The sequence below is a fragment of the Antedon bifida genome, chromosome 9 (assembly GCF_963402885.1).
Source record: "Antedon bifida chromosome 9, ecAntBifi1.1, whole genome shotgun sequence".
Classification (NCBI taxonomy): Eukaryota; Metazoa; Echinodermata; class Crinoidea; order Comatulida; family Antedonidae; genus Antedon; species Antedon bifida.
The window spans coordinates 11,618,793-11,644,940 of record NC_136234.1 but is presented as its reverse complement, the minus strand read 5'-3'; the positions used below and the strand labels follow the sequence as shown (position 1 = coordinate 11,644,940).

The following is a 26,148-nucleotide window of genomic DNA, read 5'->3' as shown; positions in this document are numbered from 1 at the left end:
TGATGATGATGATGCGTTTGTTTGTTTTTAATTGTTTTTCTGCAAAACAATTACAGTGAAAAATAGAGACTGCAGAAGGAGGCCAACCTAAGTTTGCAGGCCACCAGCCTAAAATTAAAACAAACAATAAAAATCAATAAAATAAGGGAGGTAAAATGGTAGTCTAGTTGTTCGTGTTGAGAATAAGAATATTTTAAAGACTTATTCGATTTTCTAAAAGTTGATTGTTGAATAATATAAGCTCGATACAAGAATAACACTTTCTTTTGTGACTATTGAAGAAACTCTGTACTATGCATAGCTTCATAAAACGAATAGATTATACAGGGGCGGAGGCTGGGGTGCATTGGTGCGAACACCCTCCTCCCTTCTGCGCAATCTCATTCCCGGGGTATAGTTCCTAGTTTTTGTTATATATAGTATGCTCTCTCTCCCCCTCTATGGATAGTTTATCTGAAAAAAAAAATAATTAAATGAATTTAACTATACACATTGGAATGCCTCCCACCTTCTGCGCAATCTCATTCCCGGGTATAGTTCCCAGTTTTGTTTCGTTTTCTTGAAGGCTTGAAATGAAGTATGTGCTATATAAATGTTAATAGCTGAATATTTCAGTAGTGATGATTGGCCTATTATTTACCAACAATCAATTGGAATACAGTATAGTCATAAAGCAACCAAATATGAGTGTAGAACGCACTGACGGCTAGTAACAAAAAATATTCTTCCGTTTAGTAATCCCAGGTTATGGTGATATAATAGTTTTTTGTGTGTGTGTTTTTCTGCGCAAGTATTCTGTGATTAAGCTGGTTTTACGGTTGACTGCCACTCTCAATCACTCCATTTGTCATGCAGATTACCTTATTGTTAAACCGATTCACATGACTTGAAATTCACGTAAGTAATAATAGTACGGTATATTCTTCAGTAATCAGACTGCGGTTGGTGGACCATCAACACATACCTGTAATTATAAAAACGCAGTTTAATATTTTTTACATAATTGTCAAGATGGATGACACACGGCAAACGATGAACATGTCTGAGGTACAACAACCGGAGAACGGTACAGACAACCCGGCGTATATTGCAACAAATGATGGAAATGGAGATGTTGAGAATAATAAGCAAAAGGCCAAATTTACGAGATCTTTATCAGATGTGAAAAACAAACGAAACAAGAAACCTATGTGGTTGTGTAGTGCTATTGTGAATAGACCCAAGACTGCGTTTGGTAAGTTCTCTTTAATTATCTTATCAATCACCACACTCCCCCCAACTACTAACCGGTAGCTGATTTTCGATATCGTAGGCAAAATTCGTGATACACCATCAAATGTGTTTTGTTTAACGCCCGTATCATAGACTCTTACCTAAACTTCTACGGTACATGTGCTACATATGATGCTGTTTAGGGAATATGCCTATAACACAAATATTATATCACTATCATTATCACTCGATACTTGGGTGTCGCATTGAGAAAACCTCTCTCTTTCCTCCTCCAAAAAATTCAGTAGGCCTACTTTCTATAAAATTCAATTATTATATATGCGTTCATCTTGTAAATAAAATGTAGCCTAGGTTTCACATTTTCGTGTTTCCATGCACAGCCGTCGTACGCCATGATAAATGTATCTCATATAAGGTTTTTATATCAACACTAGGTCTTTCCCATTTTCATGATTCAGGCTCTACTCCGCCACCAAAATCCGGGCCGGGTCGGTGTAAAGAAAAGCATAGTCATGGCGGAGAGATAATCCTCCACCATTGTCTATAACAGACAATTTTATTCGTTTTGATGCGGTATTAGTAATACAGTATAACAGTTGCCGCCTATTGATTAGCATAATATATTTCAAAAATATTATTGATCAGCTTGATTTAACTGAGTGTAGGAACTGAGCGAAATACTTGGTAAAATACACCTTGATGCTCACCTGTGTCGTCGCGTACATTACTGTCTGCGTGATTCAGACGTGCCAAATTCCCCTGAGAAAGGTTTATTTCTTCCCATACCTTATTATCATTCAAACTAATCTAAGGGCCTAGTATTTTTCTGTGTGTAATGTTATCTAAAACGGAGAATTGTAGGGCCGTACGCCTATGAATTGAATCGGTGGGTGTCAATTCGATATTAAGGTGGCCAAAACCATTCAGGGGTCACGCAATGACTTCCAATCGATAAGGTGAGGTGCTTTCGTTTTTGTCTCCAATTTAGAACATCACAATTTTAAACATTTATACAATCTTTTCAGACGATTCTAAGCAAAATAACAATGACTACAATTATAATATTTTGGATAAACTCTCTAGTCACAAATATGATCATAGCTTTAATAATGACATTCAATCACAGCCTATACACATGCTTGATAGCTGCATGCTCTCCCCTCTCTCTCCCTTCTCCCTCTCTCTTTCTGTCCTCTCTCCCCCTCTCCCCTCTCCTCCACCACTCCCTCCCTCTTTCCATGTAAACTAATAATTATGACACACCAAAATAATATATGTAGGCCTAATATGCAGTGAATATTAAATATTACATTTTCGTTCCTGTTCCAAGAAACGAATATGATACCCACATGACCCTTGCCTACATCAAACAATTGCGGAAGCTTTGTAGGGTAAAATATGAACTTGCCAATTACATTGAAAATCACTCAATAGTTTTAAACTATTATACTCTATTGTAATTGTTATCGATTACTTTTGTATGCCTTTTTAACTGGATTACGTACAGAGCACCACTTATGTATTGCGGTTGACGGCCGCGGGGCGTCTGACATGGCCTGCTTTTTTCAAAACAATATTCCAGACCTAAAGAAAACATTTTTTTTCTACAGTGGTAACAGTATTTGTTTTAAAGCGTCGACTAATTCTAGTAATGAAATAAAAGAAAAGTTAGGTCTACTCCACAAAAATCAGGCCGGGTATAATTCTTCAACAATTGTTGTAATCTGACCGGTACAATACATTCAAGTATGGCCTTTAGGCCTACCTGTAATATAAAAGAAAAACACATTTCGTAACCAATCGTCTATAGATGACTAAGTTTGATTAAAATGGGAAGCGAATTTGTTATATTATAGCAGAATGAAACATGTTTCTTAATGAATTACGATAAATTTTTCTCAAATTAAATTGTTCTGAAAATGAACTGAAGATTGGAATTGGCCACGGAACAGTTCAGTCCTAAATACAAAGTATGCTAGTATAGAAAAAGACAGAGAAAGATGGCACAGATTTTAAACATGCAATTAATATTGTTGTTTTAAGAAAATTCTGCAGCTTTCTCACTAGACAGATTGATTCTAACTGACTATCATACATATAAACATACAGCTACACTTGCGATAGTCAGTTATAATCTGCCTAGTGACAACAGCTGCAGACTCGGGTGAAAACTGATATGTATGGGAATTTATCTCGGAATTGATAAATAACATCTATTATTCTATAATGTAAATGTTTAATATTATAATGAGTACAGTAGTAAACAAATTAGCTGTTTAATTATCTTGAAAGAACTGGAGAAAGATGGAATAATTGGATACATTTTGAGAAATATAGGACCTACACACATAAGGAAATGCACGTCTGTATCACAGAACTTGCATCTTGTAATAACTATGGAAACATTACATTTGTATCTGGTTAATGGTTTCCTATAGTAACGCCCTTTCGTTCTTTTTCTTTTTACAGGTATTGCCTTGGGTTTCCACATACTCGTTTTACTTATTACAGCACTTCTGTTCTATGTTGACTACAACATCTTCCCAGCCGAGTTTACGGACCTGCCATTGGATATCCGAAGAGAGGAGCAATTTAAACTTGGAATAGCATGGGACAGACGTGATGCTAATTTCGAAAGAATCAACCGTTTCGAAAACACGGCAATTAACAATGGAATACGAAGAGAAGAATACGATAGCTTAGAAGTTATTTTCTTTTTAGAAAATGGAAATGTTTTCACAAAAAATAACCTTGCTAGAATTAAGAGTTTTGAAGAAGAAACAGTAGCAAAACCAGATTTTGATAAATATTGTAAGTTGAACGAGGCAGGTAGTTGTGTACCACCGCTTTCCGTGTTAAGGTTTTTTGATGGGACATATGGAGAAGAGTTTTATGATCCAGAATTTGATAACATTCCCGCCATTTTATATAATGCTACACTTCAGCCTGAATTAGACCAAGTGTTACAGTTTTTTCTGGCAGAAAAGGCGGTGGTTACGATAGATGAAGCAACTTCTGAGCAAACACGTTTACTTATTGACTTTGGATCGCCACTTGATAACACTACAGAAGGGCTGCCGTTTGACGAACAACCAATTGAAGAAATTGATAACTTCATAAGAGACCAGTTAATTGACTTCTTGCATGACACATTTGAGAACGGCCTTGGCGATGGTATAGAAATAACCTACCTGTCTCTATCAATATTCGAAGAGATAGTAAATTCCACTGTCTATCGTGATCTTACTTTAATTGTTGGCAGTTTCGTTTTTATTTTTGTATTTATTTACATTCAAACTCGTTCTTGGTGGATAACTGGTCTTTCAGTTTTCAGTATAATCACGTCATTTCTTTTCGCGAATTTGATTTATCGTGTGATAATCGGATACGAATTTTTTGGTATATTTCATGTACTGGCTATTTTCATTTTACTTGGAATAGGAGCAGACGACGTGTTTATATTTGTAGACACATGGCGCGCAACAGCACTGTTGTCGTATCCGTCTCTGGCACATCGTCTGTCGGATACGTATCGTCGAGCGGCACTGGCAATGTTCGTCACTTCGTTAACAACAGCTGCCGCTTTCTTCGTAAATTATTTCTCTCCGTTTTTCGCTACTTCATCATTTGGAGTTTTCTCTTCATTGATGATCGTAACCAATTATCTGTCTGTTATTACATATTTTCCGACGGTTCTCATGACGCATCACACAATGTGGAAAGACTGCAGATGTTGCTGCTGTGAATGCTGCTACCCAGAGGAGGACGAAACTGAAAAGCGTGCCAATGTAATTGTTCGTTTCTTCGCTGGACCATTCTTTAGGGCTGTGACACACAAGATATTCCGTTGGGTAATTGTTGTAGTGTTACTGGGTGTGACAGCATTTTTGGGCTACAAGATTTCAACAATTGAATCTCAAGAACGAGACGTAAGTATTCAAATTTGTTTTGATTGTTCTCTCAGATAAATTTGCATATGATTCTCCTAGTGTATCTAGGCAAACATCATAATGTTTGGAATCAAAATGGCATTACGACTAATTGTAATTTAACCTCAAATCATTCTTATGATACAGTTTGAACAAACAAAATAATAAGTCACCGGGAAATGAGTTTGAAAAACGAATACGCCTGCGCATAAACAAACTGTTTGATTACGTAGCCTAGCCTACACTGGTAAACTTTTGTTTGAAAACTCGAGCCAAACTCCCAGTTTAGTATGAATATTTTTTAAAGTTTGCTAGTGTACCCAGTTGAAAAACTTCGGCAAACTGCAGAAAACAAGTTTGCAGAAGTCAAAGGAAGAACACTTTAGTTTGCAAACACACATTTGGTGTGTAGACTTAATTTAAAAGAGGAAGCTTTAGGCCTACAATGAGGTTACCATCTTTATTTTTACAGGTACAAGTATTTCCCGATAGTCATAATGTTGCCATACATACTGACAGAAGAACTCACTTCAAGGATAGCATTGAGGGTGACGATAATGTCGAACTTCAAATTGTGTTTGGATTAGAAACAGTTGATCTAAGTGTGTGTTCCTTCACCGCATATGAGTGCTATGGAAATACTATTTACGATGATGACTTTGACATGAATCAACCAGAAAATCAGCAAGCTTTCTTGGTAAGATAACAAATTAGGGAGCACAATAGAATTGCGTGCTGGAAGACAAAGTGGACAGAGAAGGTTTTCAGTTTTTGGTACAATACCAGAGTTGGCAAACATCTGACTCATCGACATACTTTTCTCGCGCAAAATAAGTTACTTTCTACTTACATTGGCGGATCCAGGAATTTGAAATTGGTGGTATCACGTGTCCTGAAAAATAAATGAAATGCTAAACTTATTCTAATTTTTAATCTTTTGCCATTTTTAAGGCGTCACAAATGAAATCATGTGATCAAATATATCGATATACGTTGCATTCTCCCTAATATTTAAGTTACTTAATGGATCTTTTTGTTTTATTTTTTTTAAAGGATTTCTGCACATACCTTAGAAATTTAGATGAATCAAAAACAGACGATTTACGGATTCGAAGAAGCTTGATTACTGGAAAACCAGAATTGAAATGTTTTGTTGAAGATATGAAGACATATTTTGAAGTAAGTAAATCTATTATTAATGCCTTATATTTTTGTCTAGAGGAAAGTCATTCATTTTTTTTTTATTTATTGGTGTAATTTAATCTTAACTCATCTCTGTATATTATACTAATGAAAATTCTCTGTTGATAATTATATTATTTTGAATTATTCATATTTTTTTATCAATTTAGGACGAAAAAAACATCAGTTTTCCATTAAACTACAATTCCACCAAACAACTTGTTGACGGAAATACAGACATCTACAATAACACCGTAACACCTAACGATCGTGCTTTCGAAATTGGCTTGGCTTATTGGCTAACGGATGGACACAAGGAGATACCAGACTATAATGAATACGATATTTACCTTGGAGAAGAATCTACCAGTAACACGTTCAGAATTAGTAACGGAGGTAAGCAATTGATTTTGGATCTTTCGTTCACGTAAACCTAGGCCTACAATAGGGAGCTTTTGTGTTTTTTTTACGATGCACCACTACTACTTCATTCGCCTGGGACAACAATAAATTTATCTCATATTCTGCACACGCGCGCTTATAAACATATTGTGTGCCGAATGACGTTTTAAACTTCAACGATGGCAAAATAGACCAACTAAGAATATCTAAAAAAAATATAGCTTCTCTTGATCGGTTGCTATGACAATACAATTATTTTTACCCTTTGCCTTTGTTTTATAATAATAATAATTGATAACTACTAATTATTTGGAAATATTTACACTAATAGTACTTACCGTACCGTAATATTCTACTGTTTTCAGAAATGGTTAATACACGTTTAAAGTATGCATCAATCGTTATAAATACAACCATGATATGGGGCGACTTTGGTTATCAAGTAGGTCTACCATTGCTAGAAAAGTGGGACGAGTTTATTGCAGAGCAGGTAAAATTAAGAAGATTTATATTGGTAATATCTTATCATAGGCCTAAATTTTAATCAAATTAACCCAATATTAACTGATACACAGACGCCCTAACTAACAGTCAAACACACTTGGATATTGGATAGCAAGTTGTTTTCACTCGTATGCAACAGATACTGAACTGATAACGTTTCCCAATTCTCTTTTGTGATAGATGTCGCAGCTACCAGACGGGATTAATAAGGGATATCATTGTACGCCTGCTGGGGCTAACTTTAATTTTTGGCTATGGCAGAAAATTCAGGAGGTAAGGAATCAGTTATGTTATCGTACCAGTAGGCCTAAAGTTCCAATTGGTTAATTCAAAGAATGATATTGGCCAATTGGTATAGTTTCATGTAGAGTTGATTAATGTTTGGTTATTTTTTTCAATACAAAATAATATTTTCCATTTCCTTTTCTTAAAAGAATCATGGTTTAAAGTATTTGTTTGACCTTTTGACCTTTTTAACTCTCAATTCTATAAATGTAATTAACCTAAAGAATTAAAAGTTTTAAAATGTACTAACTTATGAAAAATAATCCAATAAAGTCCAATACAATTAATTAGTTAGTTAAGTAAAACACTAATACAATTTCGCTTTGGTAAAAAAAACCAAGTTATTTAATTAATTTAACGGTATCAGATAATAATGTTGTTATAATTTATTTTACAGGAACTAACCAACTCAGCAATCCGTAACATTGCAATTGGCATAAGTGTTGCTTTTGTTGTACTTGTGTTGACAACTCAAAACATTATCATTGGTGCACTGGCAACAATTACTATCTGCTGTATTACGACCTGTGTACTTGGACTAATCCCTATCCTTGGCTGGACACTCGGGGTAAGTTGATGTATTCAGTTGTTTGGTTCCTACTTGGACGCAAGCCAACGACATAGTGATGATCCATTGCGTCGTTCCCACTGAGACGCAACGCAAGAACGTAGACGCAATGCAGGCCTTGTGATTTGTCAGATCACTTGTGATTGTAATGTCTCTAGTGGGAACCAAGCATTACGATAGCCTACGTCGTCCTTGCATTAAAACCCAAGCTTAACAAGAGTTTTCGATGTACAGTAGTATTGTAGTATTTTGGCTCATGTTTAAAGAAATGTTGTTGTTATTTTTTACACAGACATTAGAATCATTGAACTTGTCCTTAGTTGTAGGACTATCGGTAGACTACGTGGTGCATCTAGCCGAGGGCTACTACCTTGCCGAAAGTGAAGATCGAATTGGCAAAACCAAAGAAATGTTGGAAAGTGTTGGTGTATCTATTCTCTCCGGTTGTATTACGACATTGGGTGCCTGTTTCTTTATGCTGTTTTCGGTCATCTTATTCTTTCTCCAGTTTGGAACGTTTGTGTTCTGTACGATTGGTTTGTCCTATATATTTGCAATGTTGTTGTTTCCAGCTTTGATTTCTGTCATAGGTCCTGAAAAAAATTGTGGCTCTTTTCAATGTCTTTTCTTCTGTTGCAGATCAAAAAATTAGTGAGATAAAGAATGAACAACTGTTTTTAAAGAATGAGTTATTTTACACACGTAATTATGTTTTTATGATTTTGGTAAATTAAAAAAAGTGTAAATTTTGAAAAAGTCTGCTGATATGTGTATATTTTAATTTTTTTAAATACTATTGAATTAAACAAACTTTTTAACTAGTCCATTATTCTTCTGTATCATATCAATGATTTTATGTAATATTAGCATATTGTAATCGTATATCAATTAGGCCTATGATTTCGCAAATCCAGAATGTGTATAAAAATTATACAAATCATAATAAAGAAATAATTATATGTAAATAATTGTCACAATTAATTGAAAAATGAAAATTTGTATGTGTAGAATTTGTTTCAATCATTTTAATTTATTATAGAATTGTTTATGCGGACAAACTAATGTATTATAATACATATTTCCTAATCACATTGCGGGTAACATTATTGCGGGTTACTGTTCGTATAGTGAGGTGTGTTATAATGTCACAACAAATGCAATATGAATTTCAATGCATTCAATACTAACTTGCCTTATAAATAGTTCACCTTGAAATATTATTATTAATATTAACAGACCTTAAATTATGGTGATTTGCGCGTGTAGTTATTTGATTTATAGAATAAGATAACAATTTTATTATGAAATGAAATGCAATTAGTAATGATGCTTATTGTCATGAACTTTTACTGAGAAGAAATAGTAACACAACTTGCATTAGGCCAGGGAAGAGTTAAATTACAAGTTAACAATTAACGCATCCCTGACTAGGCCTACATAGTTGTATGTATACATTTTATTAGGATATATTTAACTATTAAATGTCGTTGTTGATTAAAATATATATTACTTGTACGTGTTTTTAATAGTGAGAATACTTCTATGTTGTTAATTCGCTGGTTTCATCTTGAATCTAGACGGTAGTAAATGGAAGTGTTCGATTTTGGACGCGGGGATATTTCCGGGTTCTGGAGATACCACCGTACTAGAACTTGGTTCCCAACTAAAACGTAAGGCACAGCGCACGTCGAATTGACCAATCGGTGGGATTGATTATTCCCCACGCCATGATTTGTCAAATTATTACCAATCCGTCGATGGATTCGATCGCGAAAATGAGTAAATTGGAGATCATTGATGAAGGCGCAACTTGATAGAGCTGTAAACAAAAACAAGTATTTTGAAAGAGATGTAAAACTCTTTGTAATGCACATGGCTCATTATGTATAAAAAATATGGCTCTCAAAAATCACTTTGTAGGCCTATAATATAAGATATATATCCGATATATAATATTCTTATAATAATAGATGTCCCACACTGATTATATAGTCATGATGATGATGAATATTCCAGCACCTTGTTTCGAATCCTGATTCGCCGATAAGGCCCATTTACACTAGGACGATAACGATCGACGATAAATAGACAAATATGCATTTTTCATATATAAAAAAATAAAATAAATCGAAACAGTTTTCATTCTAGAACTATAGGAAACCCATCTATGCTTCCTTTGATAAAAATTATATTTTCAGACGTTCAATCAAATGACGTCATGATTAGTAAGAGCAATAATATCATGAAAATACAATGATTTTGTTTTTATTGATCATGACGTCATTTTTTTGGATTTTAAAAAATATTATTTTTATCAAAGACAGCATAAATGATTTTCCTATAGTTCTAGAACGAAAACAGTCTAATTTATATGTAAGAAAAATGCATGCTTATATTCGTCGATCGTTATCGTCCTAGTGTAAACGGGCCTTAGACTGAAGTCCATGCACACCCCAGAAGCTTGATGATGAAAGTTCATATAAAAAATAAAACAAGCGTAGGGTATAGATATTAAACCGTAATGTGAAGTCTCAAGAGAGAATGATTTTTTTTTCTCATATGATGTCGGTGACCCATCGGAATTTTGGTTTTTTTATCCAGTGTGAATAACTCCCGTGTGTGACATGAATGTTTGCCTATTCAATAGACACATTTTAAAGATCTTATCCCCCCCAATAAACATAAAGAGTAATAAAATTAGACTTGAATAGGCCATTTTTGCAGTTTAATATAGTTATTCATTTGCGTAGAAAAAAAAGAAAAATAATGATTTTTAAAAATTTAACCAAACCCATTGCCTGTTTTTAAATTGCTTTAAAGTTTTTTCAGGGTAAATTTTTTTTGTCTAAGTAAGTAACTATTATATGTGACAATAAAATGGAATATTCAACAAAAACAATCTATAAAATATATCATCATATATCATTAGGTCTATATCTTTACATTTTTAATTCAAGGAATATATAGGCACTACGCTTAGCCTATTTATATCTTTAAAATGCAAAATGCCAAAAACTCTCATTTTAAATCAAGCAAAATAATATATCTATTCTACTTAATATTTTAAAATTGAATAATAGGCATTAATTATTATGAATAAAAAATAAAGATGTTTACAATTATCATATTTGGAGAGAAACATCATTCATTGTACACTGAGTTTTGCGGCTGTATTCGGATTTCCCGAGGATGCTACGAAGGCGTTCGGTCGGACCTCGATGAATCATAATAAAAAGGAAGATAGAAAAGCAATCTTTCAGTCGAAATTTCAAGATGATAGGAAATTGGATGATATTTTGCAGAATTTGAGCATTAACTTGACGTCGTATCTTGGTTATGTGTTTATGCTTGGTAGTCGAAATTCTGTTTTAGATAGTGAAATTGGCCATAGTTTCCGAAGGTTGTTGTTTGCATGCTAGGCAAGCTAGGTGTAATCAGTGAGCGTCTGTTGTGGATCGCGGCATCCGGTTGTTGTTTGTTCGCAAGCAAGCCTAGCTTGAGAGAGCTAGCCTAGCCACAAGTTCGCGAAGGCAACTTGCAGAGGTTTTACTCAATTTCTAACGTAAACATTATTTACGGTAATCATTATTATGTCGGGTGTAGAATTAAAGGTGTGTGATGGAGAAGCGAAAAGCAATATTCTTCTACCAATTGGAAAAACAGTAATTGGTCGTGGCCCATTTCTCAGTGTAAGTAATGTATACTACATTTTTCATTGTAGATGCATGTTAATCCCATATGGTCTAGTGGTTAGGATCCGGCGCTCTCACCGCCGTGGCCCGGGTTCGATTCCCGGTGTGGGAAAACATTTTTTTTTTAACTGTTCAATATTTTCGGTGGATCTTCACATCATTTATTTTTTTCCAAATAATTGATTACTGTAGTTTTGTTTTTCTTTTTTTAAAATGGATATTTTGAATATTATTTTTACTAAACATATTTGTGCAATGATTATTAGACCTAGGCCTAGATATTTTTGTACATTGGCTGTGCTCAACTTTTTTATTCAATAACTTCTATCAAATAAAGTATTTTATTATTTAGGTTGCAGACAAACGTGTTTCAAGAAATCATGCTATTTTAGAAGTGGATGATGGGAAGCTAAAGATTATGTCTGTGAGTACCAAGACCATTACTTGGGTTAACAAAACTGTGTGGCATTTCTGGGAACCTTCTCGTTTCAGGAAAAAACAATTTGAACACATCGTCCCCTTTACCACGAATTGCAGTTTTATCAACTTTAAAATTGAAACAGGGTCAAATTCTATGTCAACTATTAACGATGCTGAAAAAAAGCAGGTTTGATTTCATGTATGCAGAGGCGGCGAGGCAAACACAATTAACTTAGTTCCAACTAGAGAAGCAACGTAAGCGAGTTGACAATGACAAGCTTGTGAATTGTCAAATTGCTTACATTCTGCTTGCATTTACGCTGCGGTCAAAATTTGGGATTCAAAACATTTTTTAAGAGCCACTGGATGGCTTGAGAAATTGAAAAGTGTCGATGATAAATGGTGTTTGATGACGTTTGACGAAAACAAATATTTGTGTAAACAATGTAATGTAAAATCATGTGAATCCTGAACTGTGTGACACGACAGTGAGTGACATGTGTCGTGTGCGTTATAATTAAGAACCCCATGCTGCGCTGATTTATTTCTTAATAAGTGGCTGGTCGCAATTTTTACCCGTCAACACAAAATTATAATGCAATTTCCAGGGGACTTTAGAAGTCCATATACTTTGGTTTAGCTTGGTCTTAGCTGGCCACATCTTGGTCCTTGGAACCGGATTTTAGGCTGCGAAATAAAAAGTTTGCTGGCCTTAATTTTGAGGGATGTTTTTAGGCATAAGCTCCCCTTCACCTAAGCCAATGAACATATATGATACTGTTTGTCCTTGGTGGTGCACCATGAATTTAAGCATTCTATGGCAAGCGTCGGAATAGAAGAACTATTATAGTAAACAATGGATATGTCAGCATTCCGAGCATGTCATTGTAACACATTCTGTTGCTTTAGAACAAATACAAATTTCACTTTTTTATGTTTTTTTCTTCTTTTAAATAGACGCATACAAACCCTACCTTCTGTTTAGAAGACTCTGGTGAAAATCTGTCTCCTTTACCAAAGAATAGTTGGCACAATTTAGGTCATGGTGATCGCTTTTCACTCTTGCCTGATCAACATATCTACGAAGTTGTTATTGATGATCGACCAATTAACAAAGACTCGCAAGGCTTGACGTAAGCTTGTATTATGTTTTTTTTTCAACTAAAAAATCAAGCTTAGGCTTTTTTATAAAATGGCTTAAATGAGCTTGGGCTTCTCAAAGGATGGGTTAAATAAGCTTACTTATTATATTAGTTATCAAAGAAAATGACCTAGACTGAAAAGTTTGTCTAACTTTTGATTGAAAGCTAAATCAGTCATTAGCAGACACCCTCACGTCCGGGTGACAGTTTCCACTTACAAGAGATATGTCCACACAGAGATTGGATCATGTTAAAGTACAGTATAGTGATTGAATATCTTGTCAAATGTAAATTTCTGTGCTAGACATCAAAAGAATTATTCTGGGAGTAAAGTTTGTATCAACAGCATAGTAAAGTTAGGTTTTCGGTACACCATGTGATTCCAAAATGAAATAAAGCATGGTGTACAGTAAATTCGTACACAATTCACACATACTGTACAAAACAAATGTACAATTTATTACTATACATCAATATCTCCTGGATAATCTTATTATACTTATAAAACATTCAAACGTTTGTCACAGTTTATCATAATGTAATCCCTGTGTAAAAAAAACTTGAACTAGAAAGGTACACACATATGCGCAGACACCGCTGTGCTGCATTGATGTTATCATTGATCTAATTTTTACAGAACTCTGTGACTTTACATCGATGTAATACTAACGATTTCACACTATGTGTGAATCGGGTGTACAATGGAAAAAAAGATACACGAATGAGTACTGAAGTGAGATTTCAAACCTTGAAGCTTTTCATATTTGATTTTACTCAATAAAATGAATAGTTAATTAAATTAATTAAATGTTACATTAGGTTGAATACAACTGTATCACCAATTAAAAATAAAGAAGAAAAGGTAGAAACTGAGGAAGATATTAAAAATGAGGAAGAAGAAAAAGAAGAAGAAGAAACTAAAAAGAATGGAGAGTCATCTGAATTGCAGGATGATAAAAGTAACATCGAACAGAAAGAAACTGAAAGTGAAAAAGAAGACGAAAAAGAACAAGACCAAAGTGAAGAAGCTCAACAGGTTGGTTAACAAGTGGGTTTTGTTATTATTAAAATGGAGACTCAGCGAGCTTTCGCACCGGGACGGTAGACAAAAGTATAGGCCGGCTAACGCAGTTCAAGACATGTTGACGATGTCTAGGAGGGTCTGACCGTTGTCGTTTACCATCCCCTTTATTATCGTCCCTATGTAAAAGCTCCCTAATAATTATTGATGAAAAGGACTGTCTGTGTAGAAAATGTTTTGTGAACATTGTAAGGCCAAGGAATCATCAATTAGTATTTTAACTTGCATTTCTATGGTCATTCTTCACAGAGTGGAAAGCATAGCGAAGATAACGCAATGCTAGGCCTAGGGCGGGAGACACATGCATGTGCAAAGGCCTATCTTATAAAAAGCTGTAATGCACCTACAATAGTCCTTTTTCTAAACTTTTATTTTATTATCTGTCTTATCTTAGAAGGAAGATGAAAATGTTGTGGTTTTGCCTAGTGGTAAATCAGTTGCTCTACCAGTGAATAAGCAAAGAAATCTACCATCATGGATGCTTGGGTCTGACACTGCTAAAGAGAGTCCAAAAGGTACAGTTTGTTATGCTATGCATGCGTTTATTTTTTGGGTGTATAATGGTAACATAATCAAATAAATGCCCCTAGATGTGAAACAATGCAGAACAATTAATATCAAGAAGTGATAAAATACAGTAAAAAGAAGTGATTGAAAATAAAAAATTGTAGATCATGGCATTCAGTGAATTCTTCTAATACAATTACTGTAGTGTTGTAATACAATAATGATACACTATTGTGTGTATGCATGTGGCGGGACATTTATTCAAGAAAGCAAAAGAAGCACCCGGGGTGGGGGATGTTTATTCAAATAAATATGTTAATTGTTATAATGCACGATCATAAACCAACGTGTACTGTAGACTAGTAGTGTGTTTTCTGTAGTGGGTCAACTGTACAGCCAAATTCCAACAGCTATATTATTTTAAATAGGCCTAGCCTTAGACATTCAATTCAAGAAGCGGCAAATTAGTTGAATTTTAGTTTATTTTATAGTAGGTGTTAAATCAGGTGTGCTATAAAACAAATAAAATACTCTAAGCTAATATCCTCCTAATTAAATATCCAAAATAATTTGTCTTTAGGCAGAGGAAGAGGTAGAGCTAAAAAGACTGCAAATTCAGAAGAACTAACTGAATCTACCACGCCAAAACCCAAAGCAAAGGGCAGAGGTCGTGGAAGAGGAAGACCAAGCAGTGGTAATAAACCAACTCCAAAAAAAGCTCCAAAACGCGATATTGAATACCTTGATGATTGGATGGGAAGTGATGATGACGACGATGATGATGACGAAGGCAGTGATTGGGAAGAGGAAAATAAGAAAGAGCAGGTAGGCTAACCAACAAGTTATAGTTATATATATAATTACCTCCGCCAAGGAGGTTATGTTTTCACCCCTGTATGTTTGTGTGTGTGTTTGTGTGTGTGTCTGTGAACAGCCTGGAGGCCACAGTTTTTATCCGATTCTCACCAAATTTGGCAACAATGATCTATGCCCCAAAAGCTCGGACAAGTTCGAATTTGAGGGGAAAAGGTCATAGGTCAAGGTCACAACTAACAAAAAACTATTTTACTGCCTAGAGACCACAATTTTTATCCGATTCTCACCAAACTTAGCCACAATGATCAATGACACATCATATAATTGTGGTTAAATTTTGAAGGGTCAGGGTCAAAGATCAAGGTCCACAAAAAACTAAAAAAAAAGAAATAAAAAAATAATAAAAAAAAAACCTCAGTGGGACTTGAACCAGCGATCTCAACTGTGAGAGGCTGGATACATAACCATTACACCACACTGTCATCCACAACTTTGTAGTGTGCAGTTAACATATTTACACTTAGAACTAATAAAAAAAAATGTAAAAAAAAAATATTCAGGGGGCATTTTATGTAGGGGAATTTTACAGTAGGCGGAGGTTTGTACTCTCGGAGTACCCTCTAGTTTCATATGATTTCATCATCAGATTTTAGTACTTAACCTCTTTGATAAACAATACTGATTGTGAGATTTCTCAATGTTTGGGTATGCGTGTATGTAAACATGTAATAAATTGAACTATGTTTTACAACTTATAAGAAATATACACAGATGTGAGAGGGGTATATGACACTCATACGACTGCAATATCAAAATCAAAATTGCATCTCAAATCTACGGCCTGAGAATATGGTGACTCTAAAGGTTTTTTTAGGTTGAAAATATTTCTTTTTTCTGTTTAGGCTAAACGGAGAGGAAGTCAATCAAGATTTCCCAGATCCCCAACAAAAAAGTCACCACGAAAACGAAGCAGTCGAAGAACAAGTTCAGACGAAGAGATTGACGATTTAATGGATGAGGAAGTGTACATTCCTCGGCCAACGAAACGTGGTAGAAATGCATCGCGTAGTAGCTACAGTCAAAGTGTTGAAGAAGATGAAGATTATGAGGAGGAAGTTGTTAAAAAGAAAAAAGTTGTGAAGAGAGGAAAACCTAAAGAGGATGTCAGTGATGAAGAGAAGGAAAGAACGCCATGCTCTTATGGCAGTAAATGCTTTCGGTAAGTTTAGATAGCCTCGAGAAATAGTAGGGTTAGGGTTATTTGTGTATATTATTTGTGTTGAAATTAAGCTAGACGGGTTGACCCCAACCATCTAAACTCTGCATAACATCACTGCCAATCATGCATTGTTTCCGCGAAAGATTTTCAGAATAAAAGTGTTTCAATTTTCTGTGAGAGGTCCATTATTTCCTGGTAAAAGTCGAAATATGTGGTACATACAGTAAAAGTGATAATGACATACCTTAGTCATTGATAAGCTATTTCTTATACAAGGTAACTACTGTATCTCTAAACATTTCAAAGAAAAAAACTCTGTAATGGTTGATTGTATGTATGAGGATGTCTTATTTTTACCTAAAATTAAACCTATGCGGTAAAATGATGTAGACTGATCTTCATTTTAGTACTATGTGATTTAATACAAGCATCCCTAATTTAATAATTTTTAGAAAAAACCAGAAACATTTGGAAGAATATGGACACCCCGGAGATGATGATTATTTAGATGATGAGGAGGTTGATGAAGATGATGATGGTTGTCTGCCATGGTGTCCATATGGTTCAGATTGTTACAGGTAAAACACTCTATGCTGACTCATTGTAAACGATCATTGTTTACCTCCGTGACAGTCGAGTGGTTAAGAGTGGGCACCATTATTCTGGTGGTAGAACAAGTCTACTCAGATAGGGACACTTCTGGCTTGTATGCACTTTAAATAATTCAGTAATCAAATAGCGCACAACTTTCTCTCGAGATTCAAGGTTTATGTATGCGTGTGTGAAAACATGTAATAAGTATGGAGATCACCACACAGGTGGTAACAATTTATGCAGATGTGAAAAAGGTATTAGTTAACTTGGAACCGAACATCCAGTGTAAACATATGGCTTGTTTGCCCAAGAGTAGAACCAAGAGTATCTTGATGAGTAGGTGGTTATACCCTGGTGTGCTGGTTCAAATCTGATGTTAAAACGGTTAGCTGTTTCTATAATAAAGCATGGTTCCCACTTGGACACAACAGAAATATGCAATCACGATACAATACTGTAGATCATCCAAACTGTCTATTTGGTAAAATAACTTATCGTGTTCTAGTTCATCCTAGTGGGAACCAGTCTTTAGGATTCACCTGCACCCAGCCCTTCTACACACCAAGAAATAAAGATATGGAAGAATTCTTCCTTCATACCCAAGTCATAATAGTTGGTGTTATTTTGAAAGCTCTTTTTTCTCTATTAAATTTAGAAAAAATAAGCAACATTTTAAGGAGTACCAACATAGTAAGAAAGAAGAAAACAAAAGGCCAAGAAGGCAAGCTGCAGACCAAGCTGGTAAGAAGAGAGCATTTTAGTCAAATAATATGTTAGGGCTTAAGATACTAACTACTAGTAGTATTTACAATTAATTATTGAATTAAAATATTTTTCTTAAGTTGAAAGATTGACTGTTCTATTTAACAAGGTGGAACCGAGTTAAATACAAAATGACTTCTTCCTAATATCCTAAAGCTCTGTTTCCTTGGCCAAAACAACAAAATCGGTTACTTTTTTAACCAATCATGTAATTAATTAAAAAGTAATGTGCACAGAATCATTCAATACCAAACAACCAGGTGCCCATTACAACGCAGCAATTTGTCCTTCTGGTCAAAGTTAAAAAATTATAGATTATTGCATTTATCCGATAATTTTTTTCCGATTTGATTGCGATAATTATCGGTTAATTTTGTCTCGAGAGAGAAATTGTTTAAACACTATTTCTACAGGCAGTTTATCGGTTAATATCTTAATCTCAACATAAGATAAATGACTATGCAGTCAATATATATATTATTTGTTGGCCATATTTAAAGAGCAAACAAAATAATACCTCCACTTAAACGGAATTCCTTTTTGAATGACTTCACAGGCAGCTGATGGTGTAGATACCAATAGGTTACATAATTTTGCTTTCAAAAAACAAAAACAAAGCAATAGTTTTTTAAAAAAATGTATAATTTAAAAATGTTACTGTTTCTTTGTTCCTAAAATGTTCTCTCATACTCTTTTGGTATATTTTACTTAATGATTTCTTTTTAATAGATTGTATAATTTATTTTTTCTTTGGTTCTGTTTTCAGCCAAAAAGATAGTGGATGACAACGATGATGAAGAAGAAGATGAGGATGCTCCCAACACGTATGATAGAAACGATAGCTTCCTTGCGGACTCAGAGGCAACCCCTCAGGAAGCTGCATCAGAAGGATCAGATTACAACCCAGAGGAAGACAGTGAGGATGTCAAAACGTTAGTAAAAGAAGCAAAAGGGTTTATTAAGAATAAGAAAATGCAAAAAAAGGTGCATTAGATTGTGATTTAGTATAAGGAATAATTGTAAAGAATAATGTGTATTGAAATTCACACCTAATAAGGTTTGCATAACCATCATGCCTTGGTGGTCTGTGTGTTTTGTATATTAAGCTTTGGAATCTACCATTGCAGTTAGGTAAAAAAATGGTTTCCCCCACCATGATTATTAACTGGTTTCCCCCATCATGATTATTTTACTATTTATTAAATTCCGGCTATCTAATACAGGGTGTACACTCGCCAAAAGTACATTATGAACAGTACAACTATTTATAAATGATGCTAAATTCTGAGGTTGATGGACACAATGCAAATATTTTGTTGGAAATAATTGTCCCTAGCAGATATTCAGTGAAACATAGATTTGAATACAATCTAGCAGAACCATACAGTATTCCATATTTAAGGGTCTTAGATCACAATCTTTCAATTCTGTTAGGTTTTTACTCTAGCATGCTTGAACTCAAACTGATTCTTTCATAGTCACTTCTGAAATTGTGCCTTCTCGCAGCAGCCAGAATTGGAGTAAGGGCGTGTGGCGCAGTCTTGGACTAGTGGTTCAAATCCAAAGCTTGTCACATTGCTTTTATCCTTGGGCAAGACACTTTACTTACGTTTGCCTCTCTCCACCCCAGTGTACAAATGGGTACCTGGTAAGGTCAAGACACAACTTTGCGCTGATTACTAGCTGCATTATGGGAGTATGTTTCCATACGCGTTTGATCCAAAAATGACCAGTAAAAAATAAACAAATATGTACAGTGCTTAGTGGTTTCAAAACATTAGGAACTTCATAAATCCAGGATATTATTAATGTCATTAAGATTATATGTTGTTGTACTGTACATGGTTGTTGCTAACAATGTATTCTATTAGCAATGTTTTTTAAAGTGTTTCTCCATATACACTCATCACTTATCCTTATCACTTGGGTACATTTTCCAAGGTTGCAAATTTATCCAAGCTATGTTCGCACAATTATCAGAAAACCATTGCATTTCACATAGGTACACCATAATTTCCATGAGCTTTTAGTATCATGCTTTTTGAAATTAGTATTGGTGAATTATAAGCAATTATTTCAACTCATGATACACATTTGTTATAATAGACTATTGTACAGTGTGTAAAGTCTGTTTTCCATTAGCAAATCATGCAGTTTCAGAGACAAACAAATTGTCCTGCATTTTTTATTATTTTCCACAAGCTGAACTCATTTCCTGAACTCTGATTGGTTATGCATTTTATTTCACTGTAAATTTGTCCAGGCACAGAAATGGGTTTTGCAGATTAAAATATGATTAAAAACCAACACTTTCACACAAATTTATTCGTGTGGAAAACAGGCTTAAGAAACATTTTTTGAAATTTGAAATGTCTTGATTTGCATATGTGATGCAATATGTTATTGCAATAGATTTATAAGGTGCCACTGTTTTTAACGGTTTACAATTTTGAATATAAATAATGCTAAAATGTTGGCGACTTGAATTAAGGATATCAACAATGTTGACAGTGTTAAATTGGACAGAAGGACTAAATATTTGTAAAATTATGTCTCGCTGTGTTATATGTGAATTTGATGTTACCATTGTATTTGTAGTATACAGGCATGGTCTTTGTGTAGATATTAAAATAATGTTTTAATGCATGTAAATCCACTGTTAGTTTTTACTTTTTCATAACCATGTCTGAAGGGTCTTTCACACCTGCTCCGGTCTGGCTCTGACTTCAGTTCAGGTTTACGACAGCATTAGTGAATTTTTGTTTTTACAACGCAACACGTGGATATGCGCATATCGAGTAAGAGGATTGATTTGAGTCGTGTGGAGTGTCGTGAAAATGAAAGACGCGATTGTATTTGCTGTGCCGTCGCCAGAACAGGAGCAAGTGTGAAAGGTCCTTTACACCCTGAAAATATCATTAAGTATAGATTCAATATCTATAGAGAATCCTTAAACCTATTGCTCAATTTATATATAAAAAAGGCAGAAAAATAATATTCTATTTTAATTGCTTCCTATTGTCATAAACAACAGGAAGAATATTATTTAGGGGAAAAATGAGCAACTACCTAAATGAGTTTCTATGTAAGTTGTACTAACTGATCAGTTTTGTACCCATTTTGCCCCTAGTTGGTGGCAGGGTTATCTGTAGACACACGTGTTGAGTGAATTTAAAACTTTTTCCGAAATAAAGGGTAGGTTATTGATTGTGGGTTTATCTAGGCAGTACTCTGAAATGCCCATATTAAAAATTGTTGCTATTAAACGCATCCATATGCATGGGGTTTGGATTTGGATTCAATATGGTGGTCAAAATGACGTCTCAAATCTCCACTTTTCACCACATAGGCTATATTTATTTGTTACACACATTTTTGCTATTGCATGCAGCCATAACATGGGTATTAAATTGACCGGAATTGCTTCTGTGTATGTTGATATTCTTCTGTTGTAGAAAAGTGTGTTTAGTTTTTTCCATTGAGTGCCAGTATTTTACCCATCTACCAAATTAGTATACGCTTGATGTCTATTTAGGTTATATAGTTTTTCATTACATGCGTGGCTTTAAATTTGTTTAGTTGTATTTTTAATTGTAAGTGCTAGCCATTTTATACGTTTTTTTTTCTACACTAGGCATAAGATAGTGAAACTGTGTTTGAAGATTATGGTAAAAATATGAATGAATTATATTTGTTGGTCGAATATCTTTGATTTTTTCTACATAAACGACTTAGCACAAAATGGCAGTTTATTATTAAGGTTAATGATATTAAATATAGTATTCATTTTGTACATATTCAATTTTATAATATCAAAATTATCTTGGTCTGTTTAATTTACCCTTCCCACTTTTGAGATTGCTTTTTTAATTTAAAATGAACTACAGTATTTAAAGCAAGCAATTGTAAAAGCTGATGCGTGTTTATAGCTTTATTAAAACTGGATGTCTTGTTAAAAACAAAACATTGTCTTTGTGAAAATGGAATTTTGTCAGTAGACAAATAAAATCTAAGATCAAACTTGTGCTTTTTAGTTTTTAATAGAAAATTCTACATACAAACATTTCTTAATTAAAAGAGAATGAAAATGAAGTATTTTTGAGAACTACACCATACAGATTGCTGCCATTTCTGTTAATACATTATAAATCCATAACAAATGTTATTGAATAACCATACAAATGTTTGCATATAAAATTGAACACCTATTAATGGGGAACACCTCCAAGACCCATAAAATGTCCCCTCAATAGGTGTTCATGAATTGGTGTTTGCTGTACCGTTATACATATATTTCCCCATTTCATGGGAATGTGATCCCTGAATAGGGGTCTCCCAAAGAGGGGTTTCCCTAATAGCGTTTTCCTCTGAATACGGTGTCCTTTGAATAGAGGTATCACCTAAATAGGATTTTACAAAAGGGAATGATTGCATTGTACAATAAAACAGTAGTGTCTCTTTGGATCTTCAACATAATGATATTCTGTATACACATATTCATAGTTTGTCATTCAGTCCACCGATGTTTGCAGTCAGGTGCAGTACATACATAATAAAGGCGCATTCCCTCCTACAAATGAAAATTAAAGTGTTCAATATAAATATATACTATAACATTTATAATACAGTATTACCATTGTCAATGATATGGGCAAATTTGAGATATTATTTTGGTCCTGTCTGTAGTGCCTATACAATAGAGGAGATACAGTGGACACCCCAAAAAGGTACACTTTCCCATGAAATGAACGAGCAGAGGTATATGTTTTAATGCTACTATATGGCCAACCCTTATTCAGGGGACAACTCTATTAAGGGGACACTCAATGGGGTTCCACTAGTTCAAACGCTTCCAAAGGCTAGACATTATTTCATATAGAGCATTTTGTGTATGTTTGCCTGTGAATGGATAACTAACACCTAGTAGGACAGTAGGGAGCTGTCGATTTGTAACAACCGACAATCAACTATGTCACGTTAGTTCATTGTGTGCATGCAGAGATATAAGGGACGTGTGCCCTCGCTATTCACAGGTTTGATGGTTAGGTCCAGGCAACGACCTACGAAATATTGATTGACCTGAAAAAAAAATCGAAAGCTATCTATATTTCAATGTTGGCCAAATAGTGTAGTTATTAAGGGCGGTCAAATGTGGAACCAACAGTACCTCTCCTCGTTTTGTCTGAGACTGAAAGAAAACTGCTTGTCTGTGGTCACATTTGGGACATGGATGGTCTTCTGTTCTTGGCAACGTTGGGTCATCTTTCACTTCTGCCACTATTTGTGTAAGTTCACTGTAAAATAGTAAATGTACAGTGCAAATTTATGTTTGTGTCTGGTCTAATACTGCAGGTAAAGGGGTGCTCTGGGTTTAAAGTTGTTTTATTATAAATTATAAACCTTTGCAACAATATTATATATATATATAATATATATATATAAGCCTAGCTATTTTTCATTAGCGGTACAGCAGAACAAGCATGATGAAATAAGCCTTTTTTCAAAATAAGTGGGGTTATTATCAATATTAATTCCAAGGTTTAAAGTGTATAGAAAAACATCCAAAGCTATCCTTTAAGATAAAAAACTGCAAAAGTAGAAATATACTAACAAATGCTGTGTGTGTGTGTACATTGACCTCGCAAAACACTGACCAGTGAAAGATCTTGAAGTGAATTTTACAGTATATTATTAAATATTATTTACTTACTCTATTTCGTGCGTTATCTTGTTCACATAAACACAGGAGTTGTCAGATTCCTGCTGGTAATCACAATTCCTACACTTTAAATAAAACAAACATTAATTAGTTCACACTAAAAAAATCAAGAAAAAATATTACTAATGGACTTGCATGCAGTACTGTATGATATTTAAAACAGCTTTCGTATATATCTTTTTACATCCTCTCAACAACATTTTTATTCAATTTAGAGTGTACAGTTATACAGTATAAACATTTTTTATTTATTAGTGTACACAGTCCAGTGCTGTAAATTGTGGATTGCATCTTTTATTCATTGCACAATGTTTTTTGTTGTTTGTTAGTTATTATTTTAATGTCTAGAAATACCATCTATACATTTAGCAGTTAGAAGCTGCTGTGTCTCTAGCCATGGCGTTAATTTTCTTAGTAAGTATTACTATTACGGCTGGTGTATTATTTTATTAGTATTGAGATAAATGAGAGGGTTACAAGGTAAAAACAATTGATGAAGAACCAATCAGAATATTCCAATTGCAAATAAAATTGCAAACAAACTAACTGGTCTCGCTTCTTTTAAGAGTAAAATTACTGCCTTTCTTATAATAATCCGCAGACATAATGATGTCCATTGTACAACCAAATAAGGTGATAACAAATTAATTATTTCTAATTTATCTCTTCTGGAACTCTTACTCTTATTAATTAAAAATATTTAAATTTTATCTTTATAAATTATTATTAGTTACATGCTACAGATATTGTACAACATAGTATGCACAGTACGCTATTTTACATTATTACACAAAAATCATATTATTACTGATTTCTTTTTAAAGCACCATTATCTGTAAAGCTTTTTTTCTTGTTATGGTTGTCCCGGTTTCATTTCTACTCAACTTTTACAATGACAATGGTACTCATCTCTATTTTTATACGTGATGAAATGAAATAAATATCAAATTCATACAGTAAGATACTTACAGCATACAGTAGAATTCTATGTTCTTTATCTTCTTTTGGATACAGCATATTGTTACTATAAACGGATCAAAATACATTTTAGTTGTCAATGATAACAGTTAGATTATAGGCCAATGTGCTATGGGACCTGTATTTAAAAAATGACAAAAAATGTACAGGGGATCCTAGACATGCTTTTTAACAAATCTTTTGAACTTATGCACTTGTCAATCGTATGACCCACACTACAGGTAAGTTTTTGATGCATTGCAAGGCTGAATTCATCAGACAATGATGCACCTCTCCTGGGGGTCGCATAGTGGGTCATACAATTTACTAGTGAATTAATTAAAAAGAACTTAAAATTAAAGACACATCGCACGGTGTCCGAAAATCAGCTGAAAATGCTACACACAGTATCATCCTCCATGGTATCATGATTGTTAATTTGTTAAGTTAATACTGTAGGTCTAGCTAGCCTAGCCCACTTAACTTGCAGGAATTATTATTAAGTATTAAGCAGAAGCTTAGGCCTATATTAATATTATTATATAGGCCTAGTATAATATAGGCCTAGAGCTAGGACTAGCTAGCCTAGCCTAGGCCTAGTAAACAAGCCAACATTCCAAGTATGGGCATAGGCCCTGGCTTGCACATCTGGCCAGGTCTTCAATATACCAACTTTATTGAAACAATAGGCCTAGATAGGCTAGAGGAGTAGGCCTAGCTAGCCTAGTAGGGAGAAACTCTTTCTTGGGACGGGACGACCTTGGCGGCTTCGCCGCTCTCTCATTAATTGTTAGTGGAGTCAGCCTGTTGGCTAGCCAGCTTAACTTCAGCAGATGTAAACAGTGTAAACTAACCATTCTTGACAAAACTTAATACCAACAAAGCCAGGGCCTGCATTTCTTTTAGGTTCTTGAAATTCAGAGCTGAAAATATCCATTTTAATTTATAATAATCTCACAAAATAACTTCAAATTCGTTTTTCCTCCGTCTTTCGCTCGACTAAAATGCGCCAGCTATAGCGCGCCTATAAACAAAACAGTTTGCTAAAAAGTCATGGCGCCACCTATTTAGATAAAAATGGGCATCATTTTTATTATGAGACTTCCACCAAGCTCTAGACTAACTTGTTTTTACGT

At 34.4% G+C, this 26,148-nt stretch overlaps 4 protein-coding genes and 1 non-coding gene across 6 annotated transcripts in view; 3 read left to right on the top strand and 2 right to left on the bottom strand.

Annotated features, from left to right (window-relative positions):
- The window catches only part of LOC144852740 (SRA stem-loop-interacting RNA-binding protein, mitochondrial-like), a 204,474-nt gene that overhangs the window by 55,342 nt on the left and 122,984 nt on the right, over positions 1-26,148 (bottom strand). The gene's annotated exons all lie outside the window — the stretch shown is intronic.
- On the top strand, positions 943-9,618 carry LOC144852718 (protein dispatched homolog 1-like). Its single transcript, XM_078710673.1, has 9 exons — positions 943-1,234; positions 3,703-5,162; positions 5,635-5,859; positions 6,216-6,341; positions 6,515-6,740; positions 7,112-7,236; positions 7,431-7,523; positions 7,933-8,103; positions 8,396-9,618. Exons 1-9 carry the CDS (start codon positions 1,012-1,014, stop codon positions 8,753-8,755), a joined length of 3,009 nt encoding a protein of 1,002 aa, XP_078566799.1. The 5' UTR covers positions 943-1,011; the 3' UTR covers positions 8,756-9,618.
- On the top strand, positions 11,309-21,767 carry LOC144852723 (uncharacterized). 2 transcript variants are annotated; one of them, XM_078710679.1, is made up of 10 exons: positions 11,309-11,792; positions 12,148-12,219; positions 13,173-13,348; positions 14,177-14,393; positions 14,833-14,953; positions 15,526-15,770; positions 16,664-16,980; positions 17,433-17,558; positions 18,230-18,315; positions 19,103-21,767. In XM_078710679.1, exons 1-10 carry the CDS (start codon positions 11,694-11,696, stop codon positions 19,327-19,329), a joined length of 1,686 nt encoding a protein of 561 aa, XP_078566805.1. In that variant the 5' UTR covers positions 11,309-11,693; the 3' UTR covers positions 19,330-21,767. The 2 variants fall into 2 exon arrangements, with proteins under 2 accessions (XP_078566805.1, XP_078566807.1); XM_078710681.1 differs by lacking the exon at positions 17,433-17,558.
- On the top strand, positions 11,836-11,907 carry Trnae-cuc (transfer RNA glutamic acid (anticodon CUC)). Its single transcript has one exon. It is a non-coding gene; the product is annotated as a tRNA-Glu (tRNA).
- LOC144852739 (DNA-directed RNA polymerase II subunit RPB9-like) lies at positions 22,213-26,015 on the bottom strand. Its single transcript, XM_078710701.1, has 5 exons — positions 25,867-26,015; positions 25,025-25,079; positions 24,047-24,120; positions 23,504-23,630; positions 22,213-22,906 (listed from the first exon to the last, which is right to left on the bottom strand). Exons 1-5 carry the CDS (start codon positions 25,947-25,949, stop codon positions 22,844-22,846), a joined length of 402 nt encoding a protein of 133 aa, XP_078566827.1. The 5' UTR covers positions 25,950-26,015; the 3' UTR covers positions 22,213-22,843.

Coding starts and splice junctions, on each gene's coding strand:
- LOC144852723 (XM_078710679.1), top strand. CDS start 11,694: ATGTCGGGTGTAGAATTAAAGGTGTGTGATGGAGAAGCGAAAAGCAAT. Junction 12,220..13,172: donor GGAAGCTAAAGATTATGTCT/GTGAGTACCAAG, acceptor TCTTTTAAATAG/ACGCATACAAACCCTACCTT. Junction 18,316..19,102: donor GCAAGCTGCAGACCAAGCTG/GTAAGAAGAGAG, acceptor TTCTGTTTTCAG/CCAAAAAGATAGTGGATGAC.
- LOC144852718 (XM_078710673.1), top strand. CDS start 1,012: ATGGATGACACACGGCAAACGATGAACATGTCTGAGGTACAACAACCG. Junction 1,235..3,702: donor TAGACCCAAGACTGCGTTTG/GTAAGTTCTCTT, acceptor TTCTTTTTACAG/GTATTGCCTTGGGTTTCCAC. Junction 6,741..7,111: donor GTTCAGAATTAGTAACGGAG/GTAAGCAATTGA, acceptor TACTGTTTTCAG/AAATGGTTAATACACGTTTA.
- LOC144852739 (XM_078710701.1), bottom strand. CDS start 25,949: ATGGATATTTTCAGCTCTGAATTTCAAGAACCTAAAAGAAATGCAGGC. Junction 24,121..25,024: donor ATAGAATTCTACTGTATGCT/GTAAGTATCTTA, acceptor TTTTATTTAAAG/TGTAGGAATTGTGATTACCA. Junction 23,631..24,046: donor AAGATAACGCACGAAATAGA/GTAAGTAAATAA, acceptor ACTATTTTACAG/TGAACTTACACAAATAGTGG.